The 24,430-nt window shown below is 48.0% G+C and overlaps 2 protein-coding genes across 2 annotated transcripts in view; one reads left to right on the forward strand and one right to left on the reverse strand.

The window, feature by feature from the left end:
* The window catches only part of LOC133352625 (testis-expressed protein 26-like), a 28,536-nt gene extending 20,084 nt beyond the window's left edge, over positions 1–8,452 (forward strand). The window contains exons 5-8 of the mRNA XM_061568381.1: positions 1,549–1,696; positions 2,499–2,699; positions 3,855–4,021; positions 7,837–8,452. Of these exons, the coding sequence (XP_061424365.1) occupies positions 1,549–1,696; positions 2,499–2,699; positions 3,855–4,015 (510 nt within the window). The 3' untranslated portion in view covers positions 4,016–4,021; positions 7,837–8,452. The remainder of the gene's footprint in view (positions 1–1,548; positions 1,697–2,498; positions 2,700–3,854; positions 4,022–7,836) is intronic.
* Positions 8,453–8,597: 145 nt separating this feature from the next.
* Positions 8,598–24,349, reverse strand: PSMD8 (proteasome 26S subunit, non-ATPase 8). The gene is made up of 7 exons (XM_061568379.1): positions 24,162–24,349; positions 22,000–22,072; positions 18,212–18,314; positions 17,387–17,552; positions 16,942–17,042; positions 9,443–9,554; positions 8,598–9,156 (listed from the first exon to the last, which is right to left on the reverse strand). The coding sequence occupies exons 1-7, from the start codon at positions 24,297–24,299 to the stop codon at positions 9,016–9,018; spliced, it is 834 nt and encodes a 277-aa protein (XP_061424363.1). The 5' UTR covers positions 24,300–24,349; the 3' UTR covers positions 8,598–9,015.
* Between the last annotated feature and the right edge of the window lie 81 nt (positions 24,350–24,430).

Raw genomic sequence — 24,430 nt, forward strand, 5'->3', positions numbered from 1 at the left:
CGTGGGGGAGAGGGGTCAGGTCTATAGGGAGAGAAACCGGAAGAGGAGAGGGAGTGACTGGAGACTAAGGACGAGGTAGGCCACGTAGGGCGAGAGCGGGAGAGTGGCGAGATCGCCACGTATGCGGGGAACGAGGTTCGGCACCGTCGGCCAACGGTGACCGACCCGGAGCAGCGAGGAGGCTGCAGGTGGCAGCGGGGGTCTGCACACGGAGTTGGCAGCGGGAGTCTGCACACGGAGTTGGCAGCGGGGGTCTGCATACGGAGTTGGCAGCGGGAGTCTGCACACGGAGTTAGCAGCGAGTCTGCAAGGAGAGGAAGGAGGCTACAATAGTGATAGCAGCCGGGGGCTGCAAGCAGAGTATCTCTAAGAGAGTGCCGTGAGGGTAATTACGAAGAACCCAAATAAAGGACACGGAGTCAGAGAGAAGCGTCCGAGTCTTTTATTACACTGGAGTCAGAAGTGAAACGGCATGGCGAAACAACTCAGAAAAAAGAATATTCCGTCTCCGGCATCGGCTTCATCTTCCGACGACGAAGATCTTCCTCCTGAAGTCGGCCTGACTCTGGCAGAAGAAGAGATCCGTGCTGGGATGAGTGCGGGTCCGGGGGTCCAAGATGTCGTCGTGTCGGCGGACCCGTCTGCTCCAAAGGACGCGGATTCAAGATGGAGCCAGATGGCGGAGCAACTTGTAACTCTCAAGAATGTCATTACTCAGTTGTGTGAGCTTGTCAGGAGTCAGAGAGAAGCGTCCGAGTCTTTTATTACACTAATATACAGCCATTTGTCAATCCACTGCTGCATGAAGGCCTCCCCATTCCCTCAGCCATGAAGGTTGTTTGACCATACTTGACTGTATGTGTCCGTGCTGGTTAGTGAACTTACTGATCCATATCCGGGAGTCAAACCCATATTGCAGGGTTCATAACACAGTGCGCTAACCACTGCACCATGGGGATATGTTGCTCATAAAACATAGTTTAATCAGTAATCAGAAACTAATAACAAAAGTGATCTTCCACTGAATGCACCCCACAAACTCCACGAAGCATCATGTTATTGTTGTGCATAAGCAATGCTGCCAAAACGCAAGGTAATTAATGACTGACATTTTTAGGAGCCATGTACCAGCCCCAGTACCTAAGCACAAGCAATTCTTTGGACGGATGATGGATGAAGTAATGCCGTCGGAATCGTTCTGTAAAGTTTACAGAGCATACCCACATTGTCATCATGATAGCTTGTGTGGTAGGAACGGCAAAAATGATAAATTCACCTCCCTTGCGTGATGTATGTACTGTGTGTTGAACTTCTTCCGCACCGTACGTAGCCAACCGTCCTAATCGGAGGTGCGGGGGAAGGACGATAAACTAAATACAAACGTTTCTAATTAGTTTTCAATATAGATTTAAACGTGCATGGCTCCAGTGGCTTTCTTATATCGGAAGGAAGAGCGTTCCAGACGGCCGAGAAAGCTTATCTGAAAGAGCGCGATGTGGTGACCACCGTATATGTTCGGTGATCCGACCCACTTGGACTGTGCTGCAGGCTTTCCTGGTGTGGAGGCTTCCCAGTGGCAGGTGTGGTTCTGGCTGCGAGCGCCAATCCCCCACCATGACAGAGGCCGAAATCAAGGCGATCTTGTCAAGTCAGTACCAGTCGACCTACCAGGGCGACTACCTGGGCGCACAGCAGAGTGAGTACGGAACGACGATGCACGTGCCAATGTTTTTGCCCGTAACTCTACTTACCGTTCATCATAGATTTTCTGATAATGCTGCTGAATGATCTGACCAAGTTTGTGTCGTTAAGACCCTCCACCACCCGACACAGACAAACAAATGAGATTGTCACGCGGTGTACAAGCAATGATTGCGCCAATTATTGTTTCAGTCCACTCATACGTAAGTTGAAGAACACATCTCACAGCCAAATTGCACAATTAGATGCAATGCTTCACTTGAGACTACGTCAAACTTCCTATATTGTTATTCTGACTTCCTAAAGGCTCTTGTCTTGATGATGTTTGACGTGGTTACAAACCGAATATCATATCTAATTGCCGCATATGCTTGCGACAATTGTTTTATTCCTTTGCAACGATGTTTTTTTCCGCAGAGGGGAAACAACAGTAAACCGGGGCTGCAGGACGAATAGGTCCCATAGCAACACTTCTACATTTGCATATGCACGAATGGTAATGGCTATATATATATATATATATCCAGCATACAATACGTAGTAATAGCCTGCGTGTTAAATTACAGGTTGATGGAGTTGGAGTTGGCCAAACTTCACAATATAGGACGACAGAGCTTGGGCAATTGTTGTGGCACCCAGTTCTGGCTGCCTTCCCGCTTGTCTGCGGTGCCGCCGTCGCCTCCATGCGAAAACTGCATGTGTTATAAATTCCGCAGCTGGGGTTTTCGAGATGCGATTTTCATTGAGGCCGAATTAAACAAAAATGTAAACGTGACGATAAGGAACGCGCGATGCAGGTGTGCGGGCAGGCCAGGGGAGCGCGGAGGACGGGGGACACCGCGGAGCCTCGGGATCGTGGCGGCTCGTCGGAGGAGCGCAACCTCTCCTCTCCGAGTTCCAGCAGGGCTACCGGTGGCCGCGCCTCGACCCGCGGGTCTCCTTCCGTGCCACAAACTTTGGCTGCAACAAGAACCGCCGCCTGCCTGCCCTCGGCATCGGTAGCGACCACGCAACCGTTTACAACCCTCCCGGTTCTCCTCGATACGTGCAGTTAAAGAAGAAATGCACGTGGTGTTCACTATGTGGAGGGACAGGTCTTAATCTTGTTTTCTCCACAGAAAAGTTCACGATTGTGTCCGTATCTAAGAGGGTCCTTGCCTATAAAGATCTGGCAGTTCACCAAACCTGACAACGAATGAGACATTGACGATTGCAACCGGTCCAGTTTGCTTACATTGAAGCAATGCTGCTGATGTTATGCACTCCCGACGTGGCACTGTTTTTATTGTTGGCATGGAGATGCCACATTTTTGTGAAACGTTACCCATTATACTGGGTCATATTGGGTAATCTCTCAACCTTTTGGTGCATGTGGCCTGCTAAAGAGAATGCATGTGTTATTCAGACCCATTCAATGAAGTCCACTGTTTGTGCATAACTAAATGATACAGCCTTGAAGTGACATGTATACCCCATTTATCATCCTAACAGAGTAGCAATCAGACCGATCCACTGATCTGTACACGTTTGCAGTGTCCTTGTGCGATATACAAACTCCAGAGCCCTTAATATTGTACTGCTCTCTACTTGTCACCATGGCCCACATAAAGGCAGCGAACCATCAGTTGATAAAGGCAGTGAACCATCAGTAGTGAAGCCCTGAAGTAATTGTTTTACGTTTAAGACGGGTAGCCAGAGACCACATATGAGATACGCAATCCCTGAAGGTTTTAAAACTTACACAACACAAACTAGTTATGGTGTATCGACAAGCAGATAATCTTTGAGGGCTGTTGTTGAACTGGCTAAGAGTCATCGAGTTAACGGGCCCGTTGGCGAGATGTGAACTATCTCGCCTGGTATACGGGAGGTAGCAGGTTCGATTCCGACCCCGATGCCTGTATATTTTGAGCGTGCATGTTCTCCCAGTGGTCGCGTGGCTTTTTCTCCCAAGGCCTCCGATTTTTCCCTCCAACTTTTAAGAGACATGCGTTGAGGGCTGCTTTAAATTTCCACATAAGCGACTTAGCCGAGCTATTTGTGGCCAGGTCGCTTCTTACAAAAAATATATATAGTTCAGTGGGTAATATAAAAAAATAGTTTAGTGTTTTTTTAAATGGAGATCGTGTGTGGCCCTTGTGTCTCCCTCGTAGCTCCGAGCGTTGCGCGAGTGCGAGGGCCCCTCCCAGACACGGGGGGAGTTGTCACCTCGTACCAGCAGCACTACGGAGACGCGGACTCCTGCCCCGTCCGTGCGCCTCGCTGCAGCACCCAGCCGCTACTTTCGTCCAGGAGCAGCGCTCGCCTGCACTAGGGCTAAGTGAGTCCGAGTTAGGTCGGACAACAATACTGTCGCTCATCAAGTTTGTGGATTTAATTTTGCCCATTTTGCACCAACAAAGCAACACTAAAATTACCGAATGTCCCTATTTGGCCAGGACATTTCTGGTTTCAAAACGTCTCTCCCGGTGTTCCAAAGCATTTGCAAGAATCGGGATTTTGTCCTTGGTTTACATCTATATATATAAAATCGTTCATGTCTGTCTGTCTGTGTGTGTGTGTGTGGACTTTGGCCCATACGCACTTTCATTGGACGGCGGTTGCCCCTGGCAACGGCTAGCCACGCCTTCGCCGCTTTCATTGGACCTGGCAACGGCTAGCCACGCCTTCGCCAAGGGCTGCAGTTTCATTGGACGGCGGTTGCCCCTGCCAACGGCTAGCCACGCCTTCGCCACTTTCATAAGCTCCGTATTTAATTAAATAATAGCCATTACACAGTATTGTTGGAGCGCTAGGGGGGGGGGAAGGAACGCCACCCGTACCCTGCCTCTTCCAAGCCGACAATTTTAGGCGAGGCCGCAGGCTTTGCACGCTACTAGGCCTCGACACCCACCACGCCACTCTGAGGTAAATTCATCAAAGTTTTTCCTACTCTTCACTACACCCCCACCACAATGTGTGCTATTAATATTACTTTTAAACCCAACGCGCCAACAATCGATTACTTTAATGTTCACTGTACAAATACTCATTAAGCTGGGTGAGCGTACTGCCAGTCTATCATGTACACTGTAGCCTGCTTATTAAGCTCGGTGAGCGTACTGCCACTCTATCATGTACACTCTAGCCTGCTTATGAAGCTGAGTGCGTGTACTGGCAGTCTATAATGTGGACTCTTGCCTGGTTATTATAATCGATTCTTTATATGTTCTTTGTACAAACAGTCATTAAGCTGCTTGAGCGACCCCAGTTCGATTCCAACTCACGCCCACCACCGCTGACGATTATTTGAAACGGACCTGGCCCTCCCCTAGGTCCACTCAGCCTCAAAAGCGTAACTGCTGTCGTGTGTGAACATCGTCACTGGGGAGACAAAGGCGGCGGGGCATCGTGGATCCAAGTCCCGGGCGAAGCCGGGTCATGTGTATGTGTGTTTGTGTTTATGTGTATGTCTGTGTGTCTCTATGTATGTGTGTATGTATGTGTATGTATGTGTTTGTGTGTATGTGTGTGTGTATGTATGTGGGTTTTTGTTTATGTCTTTATGTGTATGTCTGCGTGTCTCTATGTATGTGTGTATGTACGTGTGTGCATGTGTTTGTGTGTATGTATGTGTGTGTCTATGTATGTGTGTGTCTATGTATGTGTGTGTCTATGTATGTGTGTGTATGTATGTGTGGTATGTGTCTGTCTGTGTCTGCATGTATGTGTGTGTGTATTGTGTATGTGTTTGTGTGCATGTATGTGTGTGTTTGTGTGTATGTGTATGTCTGTGTGTATGTGTTTGTGTGTATGTGTGTGTATGTATGTGTGTGTATGTGTTTGTATGTGTTTGTGTGTTTACGCTCGCATTACACAAATGTGTTGCTGGTCTAAGGCGTTCCTCGCACAGCATTGCCGCTTTATTATTTCAGTCGTTTACTGCCTTACGCACCCTGAAAGTCGTGTGTGTCTGCAGCAAGCGCGTGTATGTGTACCTATGGACGCGCGCGCGTGTGTTGTGTAGGGGGAACGGTAGTGTAGTGCTTAGCGTGCTGTCTGTGTCTGTGTGTGTGTGTGTCTGTCTGTGTCTGTCTGTGTGTGTCTGCGTGTGTCTGTGTGTGTGTCTGTGTGTGTGCGTGTGTGGTGTGTGGGGAGCGGTAGTGTAGTGCTTAGCGTGCTGTGTGTCTGTGTGTGTGTGTGTCTGTCTGTGTCTGTCTGTGTGTGTCTGCGTGTGTCTGTGTGTGTGTCTGTGCGTGTGTGGTGTGTGAGGAGCGGTGGGTGTAGTGCTTAACGCTACGCTGCGCTACCAACCCGGCGAACCCAGTTCCATTCCCGCTCACGGCCACCACCGGTGACGATTATTTGAACCTCCCCTAGGTCCACTCAGCCTCAAACGAGTAACTGGTGTGGCGTATTAACATCGGCACTTGGGAGACAAAGGCGGCTGGGCGTGGTAGATCCAAGTCCCGGGCGAAGCCGGGTCATGTGTATGTGTTTATGTGTATGTCTGTGTGTCTGTATGCATGTGTGTATGTATGTGTGTGTATGTGTTTGTGTGTATGTCTGTGTGTGTATGTATGTCGGTTTTGCCGCCGTGGTGGATCCAAGTCCCGGGCGAAGCCGGGTCATGTGTATGTGTTTATGTGTATGTCTGTGTGTCTGTATGCATGTGTGTATGTATGTGTGTGTATGTGTTTGTGTGTATGTCTGTGTGTGTATGTATGTCGGTTTTGCCGCCGTGGTGGATCCAAGTCCCGGGCGAAGCCGGGTCATGTGTATGTGTGTATGTGTTTGTGTGTATGTCTGTGTGTCTGTATGCATGTGTGTATGTATGTGTGTGCATGTGTTTGTGTGTATGTATGTGTGTGTGTATGTATGTGGGTTTTTTTGTATGTGTTTATGTGTATGTCTGCGTGCCTGTATGTATGTGTGTATGTACGTCTGTGGATGTGTTTGTGTGTATGTATGTGTGTGTCTATGTATGTGTGTGTATGTGTTTCTGTGTTTGTATGTGTGTGTATGTATGTGTGTTATGTGTCTGTCTGTGTGTCTGCATGTATGTGTGTGTGTATTGTGTATGTGTTTGTGTGTGTTTGTGTGTTTACGCTCGCATTACACAAATGTATAATGCGGGTCTAAGGCGTTCCTTACACAGCATTGCCGCTTTATTATTTCAGTCGTTTACTGCCGTATGCACCCTGAAAGTCGTGTGTGTCTGCAGCAAGCGCGTGTATGTGTACCTATGGACGCGCGCGCGTGTGTTGTGTAGGGGGAACGGTAGTGTAGTGCTTAGCGTGCTGCCTGTGTCTGTGTGTGTGTGTCTGTGTGTGTGTGTCTGTGTGTGTGCGTGTGTGGTGTGTGGGGAGCGGTAGTGTAGTGGTTAGCGTGCTGTCTGTGTGTGTGTTTCTGTCTGTGTGTGTCTGCGTGTGTCTGTGTGTGTGTCTGTGTGTGTGTCTGTGCGTGTGTGGTGTGTGAGGAGCGGTGGGTGTAGTGCTTAACGCTACGCTGCGCTACCAACCCGGCAAACCCAGTTCGATTCCCGCTCACGGCCACCACCGGTGACGATTATTTGAACCTCCCCTAGGTCGACTCTGCCTCAAACGAGTAACTGCTGTAGCGTATTAACATCGCCACTGGGGAGACAAAGGCGGCCGGCCGTGGTAGATACAAGTCCCGGGCGAAGCCGGGTAGTACAGCTAGTTTTTCTCTAAAATCATGCTGAACTCATGTTGGTGGCCAGTGGGCACTATTGGTAGGGTCAACATTACAGGTCACTGTGGGTGGGGATAGTGTTTGAGTGGGATAATGGTCTGTCATCTCACCATGCCATGTTGAGCCTCTCAGAAATGTGTTAGCTTTAAGCAACAATTAAAATGTAGCTGCACTGCGCTGAACATGCCAATTGTCTGTGGATGAATGGGTCTTGTCGATTACTTCAGGGAACCCAGTCGCAAGGCACACCCTGCACAGGTGCAGCGTTTTCTGCTAAAATGTTGCTGGAAAACATCAGTGCAGAACCTTCATTAACTGATACACCTCTAAGTTGTCACTTTTAGAAATGACAGACCACGATCTGTAAACAAGTGGCTTGAGAAAGCTCAATGACATCATAAACGTGGCTGACACCTATCCTCTTCACGTTCCTATCTCAAGGAAACTGGAGGTCCCGTACCTCTACTGAAGGCTTGGGATGACTGGAGCGATATCAAATAAAGACCTCTCACAATCATCTGCAGAAGCCTTCAGCGGGAGAAGATCATCCCCACAGCAGCAGCAGAAACACCAAGGCGTTGGAGGAGACCTGGGCTTAGGGCTCTTAATGGGACTACACGGCCCAAGGAGATGAGGACTCAAATTAATGTTTAACGAGGCTTTGTTAATAAAGTCTGAATATCCATGCAGGCATCATTATTTTGATGGTTTGTCTCCAGATTTTCAAATGTGCATGCAAAAGTGTACATCTCTGTTGTAGATAAGAGAAAATTCACATTATCATGACAGGGGTGATATCCAAAGGACCACTTGATTTCTCAAAGTGTTGCTAATCTTATGGACCTTGAAAATGCTATTGGCTGGGTTAAACGATTTTTTAAAATTGAATGACCGCAAGATGATTCTGCATGTCAAGGTCAAATTTAAAGATAAACCAACTCTATTAACGTCTACTCACAACGTCCTCGCTTCTAATATAGCTGTGACGATGCCACCAGTTGGTATGGCGTGAAAATAATGATTTAACGAAAACTACGACATTCACACAATGTGCTTTGTGTGGACTTAAGAGGGATAACATTATCAGCTGAAGCTTGTGTGGGCTGGCAACAAACCCTCAGCATTGAGCCGAGGCACGGTGTTATGTATTCGGGGATTGCACAAGAGACCAAGAAACATAGATAACCCAGAAAACAGTGCCCTTGCCGCAGGAAGTGGCTGCTTATTCAGGCCACACTTTATTGGTTTCCAATATCAGAAATCTTATGGACAAATATCCTACACAGGTCTTTAATCCAACCATTTATTTATGTTTAGAATTTAGCCATCAAAAGAAGCTCCCTGCTGTGTCATCAGTTCAACGTCTGTGTTAATATCTAAAAGCATCTCGAGAAGAAAAACAACTTGCTTCCTGCCTTAAATACACAAGATGTAGCCTGGTGCACAAATGTAATAAAAAAACACATTTTTCAAAATTATAATAAACACATTCTGGAGAACATCACAAACTTTAGTTTAGACTGCCTGAAATCGTGTTTCAAGGGGGCAGGGTGTTTATTTTATGGGGGGTGGGTCACATGGGAGAAGCGCAGCTCCCCTCTCCCCACCGATGGGGTAAGCTCAGACGATCATCTCGAGCTGCCGCGCGTACTCGATGACTTGCTGCGCCAGCTCTGTGGATGGGATTGTAGCCTCTTCCGGCTTCTGCTGCTGCGTGTTCCCAAATAGCACGTAGCTGTCGGCTCCCAGTTTCCAGCCACGCTGCAGACGTGAGCGGCGCAGCGCGGACACGCGCGCAACAACGCACAGCCACCGCACGGAAACAAAACCACCATTTGTGATATAACATTTATTTGTGTTAAATAATTCCCAATAAAATATTTAAATCTAATTTAAAACACTGTTTCAGTCAAGCTGGATTTATTGAGCAATGGCTTTTTGAGATTATTTAAAGTGCCTTATACATAACGCAAATTCTATTGCATTGTTGGTGACTCATGTACAAGTAAAACACAAAGCAGCCCTTTCGCTTGGGGCCGATGCTCACCTTGGTGCTGTACTCGGTCATCTGCTTCTGCGCATTGAAGAAGAGGACGCGTGCTGCTTCCTTGAACGATATCCTCTCGTACGCTTTCTCGATGCAGCCCGCGATCTCGTCCCTGTGCACATCGCCGAATGGGGCAGCACACACGGGACTTGTTTGCATTGCTCCGTCGCATACAAAATCTGAATCTTTATACTGGAGAAATCCGATGAGCTTTGAAGCTCGTTTTCGCAGATGTCCAGTAGGGCCGGGTCAAAGTTACAACAGCAAACAGTAGAAATACACGATAGGAGTGCGAAGTAGAGAAAAGGTAAGCAAATCACAACAAAAATAGATAAAGTATATAAGTTCAAATTGCATAAGTACAAAAATTCCTCAAGCTTGGGCTAGGCAGCAAAACAACAGCAAAACCAGTCCCAGACCACACCAAGACAGCACACAGTCCCCGGAGGAATGTTACGATAACTCAAGGCGCACAAACAGCGTTATGCTGTAACGATTTGGCCAATATTTTGGAGGTGAATCGGCAGATTTTATTTCGAGGAATTAGATTGAAACTGCCATATTGCTATCAAATAAGAGCCAAGTGCTTTTGGTTGCATATTCCTTTATTTACCGAGCTCACAGAGTCCCATCCCAATTAGCTCAATAAACTGAATTCTGCTTCTGGCCAATTAGATCTGATTAAGTCATAATACATTCTGAAGAGACAGGATCCTATCAGAGCTTAACCACTTACCGCTACTATTTACAGTGAAAATTCAATCCAAATTAGAGTACCAACTACACCAAATGCAGTTATGTTGACCCATCTGGCATGGAACCAACCCTTTCATCACTGCCTATGTTTGGTGCAGTGAATCAGAGGATTTATATGCATGCTAAAAAATGATTACAATCTATATATATAAAATCGTTCATGTCTGTCTGTCTGTGTGTGTGTGTGTGGACTTTGGCCCATACGCACTTTCATTGGACGGCGGTTGCCCCTGGCAACGGCTAGCCACGCCTTCGCCGCTTTCATTGGACCTGGCAACGGCTAGCCACGCCTTCGCCAAGGGCTGCAGTTTCATTGGACGGCGGTTGCCCCTGCCAACGGCTAGCCACGCCTTCGCCACTTTCATAAGCTCCGTATTTAATTAAATAATAGCCATTACACAGTATTGTTGGAGCGCTAGGGGGGGGGGAAGGAACGCCACCCGTACCCTGCCTCTTCCAAGCCGACAATTTTAGGCGAGGCCGCAGGCTTTGCACGCTACTAGGCCTCGACACCCACCACGCCACTCTGAGGTAAATTCATCAAAGTTTTTCCTACTCTTCACTAGACCCCCACCACAATGTGTGCTATTAATATTACTTTTAAACCCAACGCGCCAACAATCGATTACTTTAATGTTCACTGTACAAATACTCATTAAGCTGGGTGAGCGTACTGCCAGTCTATCATGTACACTGTAGCCTGCTTATTAAGCTCGGTGAGCGTACTGCCACTCTATCATGTACACTCTAGCCTGCTTATGAAGCTGAGTGCGTGTACTGGCAGTCTATAATGTGGACTCTTGCCTGGTTATTATAATCGATTCTTTATATGTTCTTTGTACAAACAGTCATTAAGCTGCTTGAGCGACCCCAGTTCGATTCCAACTCACGCCCACCACCGCTGACGATTATTTGAAACGGACCTGGCCCTCCCCTAGGTCCACTCAGCCTCAAAAGCGTAACTGCTGTCGTGTGTGAACATCGTCACTGGGGAGACAAAGGCGGCGGGGCATCGTGGATCCAAGTCCCGGGCGAAGCCGGGTCATGTGTATGTGTGTTTGTGTTTATGTGTATGTCTGTGTGTCTCTATGTATGTGTGTATGTATGTGTATGTATGTGTTTGTGTGTATGTGTGTGTGTATGTATGTGGGTTTTTGTTTATGTCTTTATGTGTATGTCTGCGTGTCTCTATGTATGTGTGTATGTACGTGTGTGCATGTGTTTGTGTGTATGTATGTGTGTGTCTATGTATGTGTGTGTCTATGTATGTGTGTGTATGTGTGTGTATGTATGTGTGTTATGTGTCTGTCTGTGTCTGCATGTATGTGTGTGTGTATTGTGTATGTGTTTGTGTGCATGTATGTGTGTGTTTGTGTGTATGTGTATGTCTGTGTGTATGTGTTTGTGTGTATGTGTGTGTATGTATGTGTGTGTATGTGTTTGTATGTGTTTGTGTGTTTACGCTCGCATTACACAAATGTGTTGCTGGTCTAAGGCGTTCCTCGCACAGCATTGCCGCTTTATTATTTCAGTCAGTTACTGCCTTACGCACCCTGAAAGTCGTGTGTGTCTGCAGCAAGCGCGTGTATGTGTACCTATGGACGCGCGCGCGTGTGTTGTGTAGGGGGAACGGTAGTGTAGTGCTTAGCGTGCTGTCTGTGTCTGTGTGTGTGTGTGTCTGTGTCTGTCTGTGTGTGTCTGCGTGTGTCTGTGTGTGTGTCTGTGTGTGTGCGTGTGTGGTGTGTGGGGAGCGGTAGTGTAGTGCTTAGCGTGCTGTGTGTCTGTGTGTGTGTGTGTCTGTCTGTGTCTGTCTGTGTGTGTCTGCGTGTGTCTGTGTGTGTGTCTGTGCGTGTGTGGTGTGTGAGGAGCGGTGGGTGTAGTGCTTAACGCTACGCTGCGCTACCAACCCGGCGAACCCAGTTCCATTCCCGCTCACGGCCACCACCGGTGACGATTATTTGAACCTCCCCTAGGTCCACTCAGCCTCAAACGAGTAACTGGTGTGGCGTATTAACATCGGCACTTGGGAGACAAAGGCGGCTGGGCGTGGTAGATCCAAGTCCCGGGCGAAGCCGGGTCATGTGTATGTGTTTATGTGTATGTCTGTGTGTCTGTATGCATGTGTGTATGTATGTGTGTGTATGTGTTTGTGTGTATGTCTGTGTGTGTATGTATGTCGGTTTTGCCGCCGTGGTGGATCCAAGTCCCGGGCGAAGCCGGGTCATGTGTATGTGTTTATGTGTATGTCTGTGTGTCTGTATGCATGTGTGTATGTATGTGTGTGTATGTGTTTGTGTGTATGTCTGTGTGTGTATGTATGTCGGTTTTGCCGCCGTGGTGGATCCAAGTCCCGGGCGAAGCCGGGTCATGTGTATGTGTGTATGTGTTTATGTGTATGTCTGTGTGTCTGTATGCATGTGTGTATGTATGTGTGTGCATGTGTTTGTGTGTATGTATGTGTGTGTGTATGTATGTGGGTTTTTTTGTATGTGTTTATGTGTATGTCTGCGTGCCTGTATGTATGTGTGTATGTACGTCTGTGGATGTGTTTGTGTGTATGTATGTGTGTGTATGTGTTTCTGTGTTTGTATGTGTGTGTATGTATGTGTGTTATGTGTCTGTCTGTGTGTCTGCATGTATGTGTGTGTGTATTGTGTATGTGTTTGTGTGTGTTTGTGTGTTTACGCTCGCATTACACAAATGTATAATGCGGGTCTAAGGCGTTCCTTACACAGCATTGCCGCTTTATTATTTCAGTCGTTTACTGCCGTATGCACCCTGAAAGTCGTGTGTGTCTGCAGCAAGCGCGTGTATGTGTACCTATGGACGCGCGCGCGTGTGTGTTGTGTAGGGGGAACGGTAGTGTAGTGCTTAGCGTGCTGCCTGTGTCTGTGTGTGTGTGTCTGTGTGTCTGTGTGTGTGTCTGTGTGTGTGCGTGTGTGGTGTGTGGGGAGCGGTAGTGTAGTGGTTAGCGTGCTGTCTGTGTGTGTGTTTCTGTCTGTGTGTGTCTGCGTGTGTCTGCGTGTGTCTGTGTGTGTGTCTGTGTGTGTGTCTGTGCGTGTGTGGTGTGTGAGGAGCGGTGGGTGTAGTGCTTAACGCTACGCTGCGCTACCAACCCGGCAAACCCAGTTCGATTCCCGCTCACGGCCACCACCGGTGACGATTATTTGAACCTCCCCTAGGTCGACTCTGCCTCAAACGAGTAACTGCTGTAGCGTATTAACATCGCCACTGGGGAGACAAAGGCGGCCGGCCGTGGTAGATACAAGTCCCGGGCGAAGCCGGGTAGTACAGCTAGTCTATATATATAAAATCGTTCATGTCTGTCTGTCTGTGTGTGTGTGGACTTTGGCCCATACGCACTTTCATTGGACGGCGGTTGCCCCTGGCAACGGCTAGCCACGCCTTCGCCGCTTTCATTGGACCTGGCAACGGCTAGCCACGCCTTCGCCAAGGGCTGCAGTTTCATTGGACGGCGGTTGCCCCTGCCAACGGCTAGCCACGCCTTCGCCACTTTCATAAGCTCCGTATTTAATTAAATAATAGCCATTACACAGTATTGTTGGAGCGCTAGGGGGGGGGGAAGGAACGCCACCCGTACCCTGCCTCTTCCAAGCCGACAATTTTAGGCGAGGCCGCAGGCTTTGCACGCTACTAGGCCTCGACACCCACCACGCCACTCTGAGGTAAATTCATCAAAGTTTTTCCTACTCTTCACTAGACCCCCACCACAATGTGTGCTATTAATATTACTTTTAAACCCAACGCGCCAACAATCGATTACTTTAATGTTCACTGTACAAATACTCATTAAGCTGGGTGAGCGTACTGCCAGTCTATCATGTACACTGTAGCCTGCTTATTAAGCTCGGTGAGCGTACTGCCACTCTATCATGTACACTCTAGCCTGCTTATGAAGCTGAGTGCGTGTACTGGCAGTCTATAATGTGGACTCTTGCCTGGTTATTATAATCGATTCTTTATATGTTCTTTGTACAAACAGTCATTAAGCTGCTTGAGCGACCCCAGTTCGATTCCAACTCACACCCACCACCGCTGACGATTATTTGAAACGGACCTGGCCCTCCCCTAGGTCCACTCAGCCTCAAAAGCGTAACTGCTGTCGTGTGTGAACATCGTCACTGGGGAGACAAAGGCGGCGGGGCATCGTGGATCCAAGTCCCGGGCGAAGCCGGGTCATGTGTATGTGTGTTTGTGTTTATGTGTATGTCTGTGTGTCTCTATGTATGTGTGTATGTATGTGTATGTATGTGTTTGTGTGTATGTGTGTGTGTATGTATGTGGGTTTTTGTTTATGTCTTTATGTGTATGTCTGCGTGTCTCTATGTATGTGTGTATGTACGTGTGTGCATGTGTTTGTGTGTATGTATGTGTGTGTCTATGTATGTGTGTGTCTATGTATGTGTGTGTATGTGTGTGTATGTATGTGTGTTATGTGTCTGTCTGTGTCTGCATGTATGTGTGTGTGTATTGTGTATGTGTTTGTGTGCATGTATGTGTGTGTTTGTGTGTATGTGTATGTCTGTGTGTATGTGTTTGTGTGTATGTGTGTGTATGTATGTGTGTGTATGTGTTTGTATGTGTTTGTGTGTTTACGCTCGCATTACACAAATGTGTTGCTGGTCTAAGGCGTTCCTCGCACAGCATTGCCGCTTTATTATTTCAGTCGTTTACTGCCTTACGCACCCTGAAAGTCGTGTGTGTCTGCAGCAAGCGCGTGTATGTGTACCTATGGACGCGCGCGCGTGTGTTGTGTAGGGGGAACGGTAGTGTAGTGCTTAGCGTGCTGTCTGTGTCTGTGTGTGTGTGTGTCTGTCTGTGTCTGTCTGTGTGTGTCTGCGTGTGTCTGCGTGTGTGTCTGTGTGTGTGCGTGTGTGGTGTGTGGGGAGCGGTAGTGTAGTGCTTAGCGTGCTGTGTGTCTGTGTGTGTGTGTGTCTGTCTGTGTCTGTCTGTGTGTGTCTGCGTGTGTCTGTGTGTGTGTCTGTGCGTGTGTGGTGTGTGAGGAGCGGTGGGTGTAGTGCTTAACGCTACGCTGCGCTACCAACCCGGCGAACCCAGTTCCATTCCCGCTCACGGCCACCACCGGTGACGATTATTTGAACCTCCCCTAGGTCCACTCAGCCTCAAACGAGTAACTGGTGTGGCGTATTAACATCGGCACTTGGGAGACAAAGGCGGCTGGGCGTGGTAGATCCAAGTCCCGGGCGAAGCCGGGTCATGTGTATGTGTTTATGTGTATGTCTGTGTGTCTGTATGCATGTGTGTATGTATGTGTGTGTATGTGTTTGTGTGTATGTCTGTGTGTGTATGTATGTCGGTTTTGCCGCCGTGGTGGATCCAAGTCCCGGGCGAAGCCGGGTCATGTGTATGTGTTTATGTGTATGTCTGTGTGTCTGTATGCATGTGTGTATGTATGTGTGTGTATGTGTTTGTGTGTATGTCTGTGTGTGTATGTATGTCGGTTTTGCCGCCGTGGTGGATCCAAGTCCCGGGCGAAGCCGGGTCATGTGTATGTGTGTATGTGTTTATGTGTATGTCTGTGTGTCTGTATGCATGTGTGTATGTATGTGTGTGCATGTGTTTGTGTGTATGTATGTGTGTGTGTATGTATGTGGGTTTTTTTGTATGTGTTTATGTGTATGTCTGCGTGCCTGTATGTATGTGTGTATGTACGTCTGTGGATGTGTTTGTGTGTATGTATGTGTGTGTCTATGTATGTGTGTGTATGTGTTTCTGTGTTTGTATGTGTGTGTATGTATGTGTGTTATGTGTCTGTCTGTGTGTCTGCATGTATGTGTGTGTGTATTGTGTATGTGTTTGTGTGTGTTTGTGTGTTTACGCTCGCATTACACAAATGTATAATGCGGGTCTAAGGCGTTCCTTACACAGCATTGCCGCTTTATTATTTCAGTCGTTTACTGCCGTATGCACCCTGAAAGTCGTGTGTGTCTGCAGCAAGCGCGTGTATGTGTACCTATGGACGCGCGCGCGTGTGTTGTGTAGGGGGAACGGTAGTGTAGTGCTTAGCGTGCTGCCTGTGTCTGTGTGTGTGTGTCTGTGTGTGTGTGTCTGTGTGTGTGTCTGTGTGTGTGCGTGTGTGGTGTGTGGGGAGCGGTAGTGTAGTGGTTAGCGTGCTGTCTGTGTGTGTGTTTCTGTCTGTGTGTGTCTGCGTGTGTCTGTGTGTGTGTCTGTGTGTGTGTCTGTGCGTGTGTGGTGTGTGAGGAGCGGTGGGTGTAGTGCTTAACGCTACGCTGCGCTACCAACCCGGCAAACCCAGTTCGATTCCCGCTCACGGCCACCACCGGTGACGATTATTTGAACCTCCCCTAGGTCGACTCTGCCTCAAACGAGTAACTGCTGTAGCGTATTAACATCGCCACTGGGGAGACAAAGGCGGCCGGCCGTGGTAGATACAAGTCCCGGGCGAAGCCGGGTAGTACAGCTAGTACCATACACAATTGTTAGCAACTGCCAAATTCACGACTGAATAATGTATAACCAAACTGTAGTACATTTTTGGCTCGTTGCAGCTTGATATTGTAATGTGCAATGCCTTACATATCAACAGGCAAGCACTCCAGCAAACTGAGATTAACGGCTGTCATTGTAAATACTGTGTAGAAACATCCGTGCTTTCCTCACTTAACTCCAAAATCCATGTAAACTACAAGGACACATACGAATGTGTATGGGGTCGTCTGTGCGGTGGTGATGAGCCGAACCGGATTGTGTCGAGCAGGATGTCGATGAAGAACGTGTACGACTCTGCCGGCACATTCCCCTTGGCCAGAAACACCTTGTTGTAGCTGCCTTCCATCAGGTACTGCGCACACACACAACACAGAACATGTTTGGTCAATACACACTGCTAACATTACTTTGAAGGCATGTCTTCATTAGCTCTGCCGATCCATCCATCCATAATGAGGATAACTATAGCTCTTATAAAGATACTCCAGCATGAATTAATCTGTAATGTACAATTGTGTTGATATAAGGGACTTCGCCTATTGAAATCCGGCAATATTTATCCAAGAGCAAAATAGACTATTGGCAAATATGCGAGCATGTTTGTCCCTGACATCTACCCATGAGCTTCCATAATAAAAAAAAAATTCAAAAACACGTTGGTAACTTGTTACATGTGCAGTCGGTCGTGGCTGAGACCTGCTCAAGTGACACGGGGTGTTTGATGTAGACATTGCCCTGGAGCTCGCGGGCAGGAAGGCGCTCTAGCTCCGTGTGGAACTCGGCCACGCGGTTCTGCGAGAGCAGGCACAGCAGGTTGAGGCCCAACAGCTGCCACTTGTAAGCCGACTCTGGAAGCTCGCTCCTGCGCGTCGCCACATACCGCAAGGGAAGGATTACACTCGCACACGCTCACGCACGGCAAGAGGCTCGCATGCGCTGAGTGCATGTGAACCAGGGATCACACACAACACGTCGCAAAGGCATACATGGAGCATATACGTCTTTCCATATATACATGTATGTTAAACTTCTTTCGAACCGTACGTAGCCAACCGTGCTAATCGAAGGTGTGGGGGAAGGATAACAAACTAATCACAAAAAAAGGTTCTAAAGAAATGAGTTTTCAATCGAGATTTAAAAGTACATAGCTCCAGTGGCTTCCTGATATTGGAAGAAAGAGTGTTCGAGACGGCCGCAGAAGCGCACCTGAAAGCGTGCGATGTAGTGACCGTTTTTGTTCGACGTCTAGCCAAAAGCCACTGCGAGGATGACCGGAGCACGGGTGATGGTTTATGCTCCTTGACGAGATCAGCAAGGTATTGTGGTTCATTTGTGGCAAGCCATGCATGTGAGGCATCAACAACCCCCCCAACAACAACAAGGGACAAGCATCACCACGGGAACATGGGTGCCATACCTCAAGCATCACCACGCCCCACTTGTCTTGCATATACAGTTACACCCCAGGTCGCCAGACTAAGGGGGCTAGAAAGACAGAGCTTTCGATAAATCAAGACTCACTTGTAGTCAAAGTAGTAGCATTTGAGTTGTGCGATGTATCGCTCAAACGAAGGGATGTCCTTTTTCTGAACACTCCACTGTGCACCGATCTCCAAGATATCTCCTGGACACACCACACCAAAGGCAAGCTCAAGAGCATCACATAACCACCGGGATTTAGAAAATCAATGTCAAAAACAAATGACGTATTAGCAACAGATGTTATAACAGGGTGAGTTTATGGTCACATGCAGTGGGTGCTCAAAATAATACAACTTCAAATGTAATGTTACAGATATAACAAATGCTCTGATTGGCTGAATGAGGTCACATGGTCATCATGGTACCATGGTCCAACATGACTGAATGTTTTGACTTATTATTCCATGGCATGGTGATGTTTTATACACTTGATTCAGCTGTTTATAAAGTAACACCCACCTTCGTTATTTTCCTTTGGTCAAAAGAAATCTATATTTAAAAAGTAATCAATTGTCTAAAATACCTTAATATTATACTTATACTAGCTGTACTACCCGGCTTCGCCCGGGACTTGTATCTACCACGGCCGGCCGCCTTTGTCTCCCCAGTGGCGATGTTAATACGCTACAGCAGTTACTCGTTTGAGGCAGAGTCGACCTAGGGGAGGTTCAAATAATCGTCACCGGTGGTGGCCGTGAGCGGGAATCGAACTGGGTTTGCCGGGTTGGTAGCGCAGCGTAGCGTTAAGCACTACACCCACCGCTCCTCACACACCACACACGCACAGACACACACACAGACACACGCAGACACACACAGACAGAAACACACACACAGACAGCACGCTAACCACTACACTACCGCTCCCCACACACCACACACGCACACACACAGACACACACACAGACACACACACACAGACACACACACACAGACACAGGCAGCACGCTAAGCACTACACTACCGTTCCCCCTACACAACACACGCGCGCGCGTCCATAGGTACACATACACGCGCTTGCTGCAGACACACACGACTTTCAGGGTGCATACGGCAGTAAACGACTGAAATAATAAAGCGGCAATGCTGTGTAAGGAACGCCTTAGACCCGCATTATACATTTGTGTAATGCGAGCGTAAACACACAAACACACACAAACACATGCACACACATACATACACACATGCATACAGACACACAGACATACACATAAACACATACACACATACACATGACCCGGCTTCGCCCGGGACTTGGATCCACCACGGCGGCAAAACCGACATACATACACACACAGACATACACACAAACACATACACACACATACATACACACATGCATACAGACACACAGACATACACATAAACACATACACATGACCCGGCTTCGCCCGGGACTTGGATCCACCACGGCGGCAAAACCGACATACATACACACACAGACATACACACAAACACATACACACACATACATACACACATGCATACAGACACACAGACATACACATAAACACATACACATGACCCGGCTTCGCCCGGGACTTGGATCTACCACGCCCAGCCGCCTTTGTCTCCCAAGTGCCGATGTTAATACGCCACACCAGTTACTCGTTTGAGGCTGAGTGGACCTAGGGGAGGTTCAAATAATCGTCACCGGTGGTGGCCGTGAGCGGGAATGGAACTGGGTTCGCCGGGTTGGTAGCGCAGCGTAGCGTTAAGCACTACACCCACCGCTCCTCACACACCACACACGCACAGACACACACACAGACACACGCAGACACACACAGACAGACACAGACAGACACACACACACACAGACACACAGCACGCTAAGCACTACACTACCGCTCCCCACACACCACACACGCACACACACAGACACACACACAGACACACACACAGACACACGCAGACACACACAGACAGACACAGACAGACACACACACACACAGACACAGACAGCACGCTAAGCACTACACTACCGTTCCCCCTACACAACACACGCGCGCGCGTCCATAGGTACACATACACGCGCTTGCTGCAGACACACACGACTTTCAGGGTGCGTAAGGCAGTAAACGACTGAAATAATAAAGCGGCAATGCTGTGCGAGGAACGCCTTAGACCAGCAACACATTTGTGTAATGCGAGCGTAAACACACAAACACATACAAACACATACACACACATACATACACACACATACACACAAACACATACACACAGACATACACATACACACAAACACACACATACATGCACACAAACACATACACAATACACACACACATACATGCAGACACAGACAGACACATAACACACATACATACACACACATACACACACATACATAGACACACACATACATAGACACACACATACATACACACAAACACATGCACACACGTACATACACACATACATAGAGACACGCAGACATACACATAAAGACATAAACAAAAACCCACATACATACACACACACATACACACAAACACATACATACACATACATACACACATACATAGAGACACACAGACATACACATAAACACAAACACACATACACATGACCCGGCTTCGCCCGGGACTTGGATCCACGATGCCCCGCCGCCTTTGTCTCCCCAGTGACGATGTTCACACACGACAGCAGTTACGCTTTTGAGGCTGAGTGGACCTAGGGGAGGGCCAGGTCCGTTTCAAATAATCGTCAGCGGTGGTGGGCGTGAGTTGGAATCGAACTGGGGTCGCTCAAGCAGCTTAATGACTGTTTGTACAAAGAACATATAAAGAATCGATTATAATAACCAGGCAAGAGTCCACATTATAGACTGCCAGTACACGCACTCAGCTTCATAAGCAGGCTAGAGTGTACATGATAGAGTGGCAGTACGCTCACCGAGCTTAATAAGCAGGCTACAGTGTACATGATAGACTGGCAGTACGCTCACCCAGCTTAATGAGTATTTGTACAGTGAACATTAAAGTAATCGATTGTTGGCGCGTTGGGTTTAAAAGTAATATTAATAGCACACATTGTGGTGGGGGTGTAGTGAAGAGTAGGAAAAACTTTGATGAATTTACCTCAGAGTGGCGTGGTGGGTGTCGAGGCCTAGTAGCGTGCAAAGCCTGCGGCCTCGCCTAAAATTGTCGGCTTGGAAGAGGCAGGGTACGGGTGGCGTTCCTTCCCCCCCCCCTAGCGCTCCAACAATACTGTGTAATGGCTATTATTTAATTAAATACGGAGCTTATGAAAGTGGCGAAGGCGTGGCTAGCCGTTGGCAGGGGCAACCGCCGTCCAATGAAACTGCAGCCCTTGGCGAAGGCGTGGCTAGCCGTTGCCAGGTCCAATGAAAGCGGCGAAGGCGTGGCTAGCCGTTGCCAGGGGCAACCGCCGTCCAATGAAAGTGCGTATGGGCCAAAGTCCACACACACACACACAGACAGACAGACATGAACGATTTTATATATATAGATAGGCCGAGCTGGAACATCTCCTTGCCTAGTTCCCTTGCCAGGAGCTCTGTGATCGGATGTCCAGGCAAAAGCGGGGATGGGGATTGGGTCTCAGGTCTCCCAGCCTGCACTGTGTGAATTATTAAACACTTCGGCTGTGACTTTAATTGCTCAGCAGTGTGCATCTATGCTGAACAACAGAAGCAACACAGGTGCGGGGTTTAACATGAAAAGTTTAACAAAACAAAGGTTTGCACTGTTTAACGTCAACGTCAGGACGATACAGTGGAGGAAGATAAGGAGGTGGGGCAGGTGAAGGGAGGTGCGAGGTGATGGGGCTCAGAGGTGGAGATTCCGGCCAAAACGTACGTGCCAGGATGAGCTGCTGCTTGCTAGGCTTGGTTCCACCCACTGGTAGGAAATTGAGGTCGAGCAGCGCAAGCTGTGAACACACAGCAGTGACATTTCAGGCCGGGCAGCATCAGGGTGGCACAATGGTAGTTAACGCTTGTGGCCTCAGCAAGAAGGGCCCGAGTTTGATTCCCGACTCGGGCATATTGTTTGCAGTTTGTATTCCCCCCCCCACTCTGTTCTACATGGGGTTCTCCTCCGAGTTTTAGCGTTTCCTCCCATAGCTAAAAAAACCATATGTAACTGGTATTAACCAATCGTTCACAATGATGAGACAATTCTGCAAATTATTAAATATAGGAATTACACGTAGAAACAGCACCCCTTACTGCGAACAAAAATCACTTGTCCATAAAAACTTGGCAGGACCCTTCTGAAAAGAAGTCTTGAGAGACAGGCTTCGCTGGGTAAACAAACGTACAAGTAATTACCACTGTAATGAGCCAAGAATGTTTGTGTGTAACGCGCGTGACGTCACTCCACATGCCGCACCCCCGTCATTAGTATTCACGAGCGGGTGGATTCTTTATACTCACGCAGAATGTCGAGAGGAAATTTTTTTTTCGTAAATTCGCTTTAAGTTTGACGTTTCTTTATTGAAAGAGAATCTAAGAAATAATTCTACGGAGCACCAAAGTTGATTTGGTGTCTTTATTTCTTCAGCACTTGAGACAAAATGTAAGTTTAATTTATGCTTCTACATTATGGTAAAATAGACATTTGTTGGTGATTTTCCAGATATTGTATCGAATTCCCATTTATTTCAACCCCAGCGTCCACAAGCAGAAGAGAAAGTACCAGAGCAGTGAATTTGAACAAATTGAAGGTCAGTTATATACGGTGCTACAGTGAAATGCAGTGAAGTGTTTGATAAGATACTTTTGTGCAAGATTCACTGCCATTAAACTTACAAATGATACAATTATACTCTGCTCAATTTTTTCGTAAATATTACAGCTTCCGTCCTAGGACGGGCAAACAAGCTAGTAACAATAATAAGCACCACGATTTTACAATCGTGACTATTGTGCACACAGCTACGAATAATTTTCGTAGCCCGATAGGTCAATATGTTACGTTGACACATCATATTAAACAAACTCACTAATAAAAACTAAACTTTTCGGTGACTTGTACATTTTTGAACAGCTTTTTTTGTCAAGCTACATCCGTTGACTTAAATTTGTTTTTCTTTCTGATCGAACTATGTATTGTTCTGTATTAAGATATTATTCCCTTGGAATATACTCGTCTCAATGGGCTACCAGCAACTTATAAACACTCATGACTACAGTAATAACCCTGGTTAACACCGTGGATCGTATCAGCTAAATCAATGCATCGTAAGCTAAAGTTTTCTTCACCGTTTACACGTACAAGCAAAATGACTTAGCTTGTATTTTAATACAGTATCACTTGCGATGACAATCGTTTTTCCACAATGTATTCCGGCTGAGAAGCCGACCATGAGTCATCGATTTTGCGAGGACCATGGGCACAAGCTGGGGCCTACGCCACGGAACGTCGGTCTAGAACGCTCACTTTTAAAGTCGCTGCCAATAGCCGCAGTCGGGTAACTGCGCACAGAACATCGGCACCCGGTGAAGTTTCATTACATCGCTGAACTTAGCCCGAGGTGCTGGCTCAAGACAAGATTGGCAAGATCGCGCTGCAACTGGGAGTCGCGTCCGCGGTAGGCCACCGACACCGAAGAATGTGACAATAATATGCCGGCTATGATGGTGACGATGTCTACGAAGCTGTCGAGGTTGCTGGTGACCGACAACGACATCGCCAATGATGCCGGCTAGAATGACACCGATTGCTGTGGTGGTGCTGAGCACTGGTGATGGCGATGACTGTTCACGGCTATGATGAAGGCCGAGATAATCGCTATCACGTCGAGGATGGTGATGTTGATGGCTACATTCGCGTTCGTGTCCTTACTGGCACGGGCTATGGCTACAGTGATGATCTCGATGACCACGGCGCTGTCGGCTATGATGAGCGCCGCTCAGCCCCGGCCGCCTTTGTCTCTCCAACCAGCCGGGGCTTCGCGGCCTTGCCGGGGCTCATCGTTACCGCTACCCCATCCACAAGGGCCGCGCCACCGCCGTCACCTTGAGCTTGGCGAGCAGCTCGCCGCACGCGTCGAGGCTGGGCGCCTTCTTGCCCCACTCGAGCGCGAGGAGATCGCGGGCGCTGAGCGCCTCCTGCAGCCGCAGCCTCGACGCCTCCTGCTCTGCCGCCGCCGCCATGACTGGAGAAAGCTTCGTCGCCGTGACGTCACCCCAGCGTCAGACGACTCGTGGGCGTGACGTCATCGTCAAATGAATTACACTGTCGCATGACGTCATTTAGTCGACGATTCCCCCACGGAGCGTGACGT

This window comes from Lethenteron reissneri, chromosome 41, assembly GCF_015708825.2.
Source record: "Lethenteron reissneri isolate LAM-NWPU_2019-01 chromosome 41, ASM1570882v1, whole genome shotgun sequence".
Taxonomy (NCBI): domain Eukaryota; kingdom Metazoa; phylum Chordata; class Hyperoartia; order Petromyzontiformes; family Petromyzontidae; genus Lethenteron; species Lethenteron reissneri.

What these genes read in the sequence shown, in the direction of transcription:
- PSMD8 (XM_061568379.1), bottom strand. Translation starts at nt 24,299, where the DNA reads ATGGCGGCGGCGGCAGAGCAGGAGGCGTCGAGGCTGCGGCTGCAGGAG. An exon ending in ACCCCGTGTCACTTGAGCAG is followed by an intron (nt 17,043 to 17,386) that starts GTCTCAGCCACG and finishes GTGTGTGCGCAG; the next exon opens with TACCTGATGGAAGGCAGCTA. An exon ending in TGACCGAGTACAGCACCAAG is followed by an intron (nt 9,157 to 9,442) that starts GTGAGCATCGGC and finishes TCACGTCTGCAG; the next exon opens with CGTGGCTGGAAACTGGGAGC.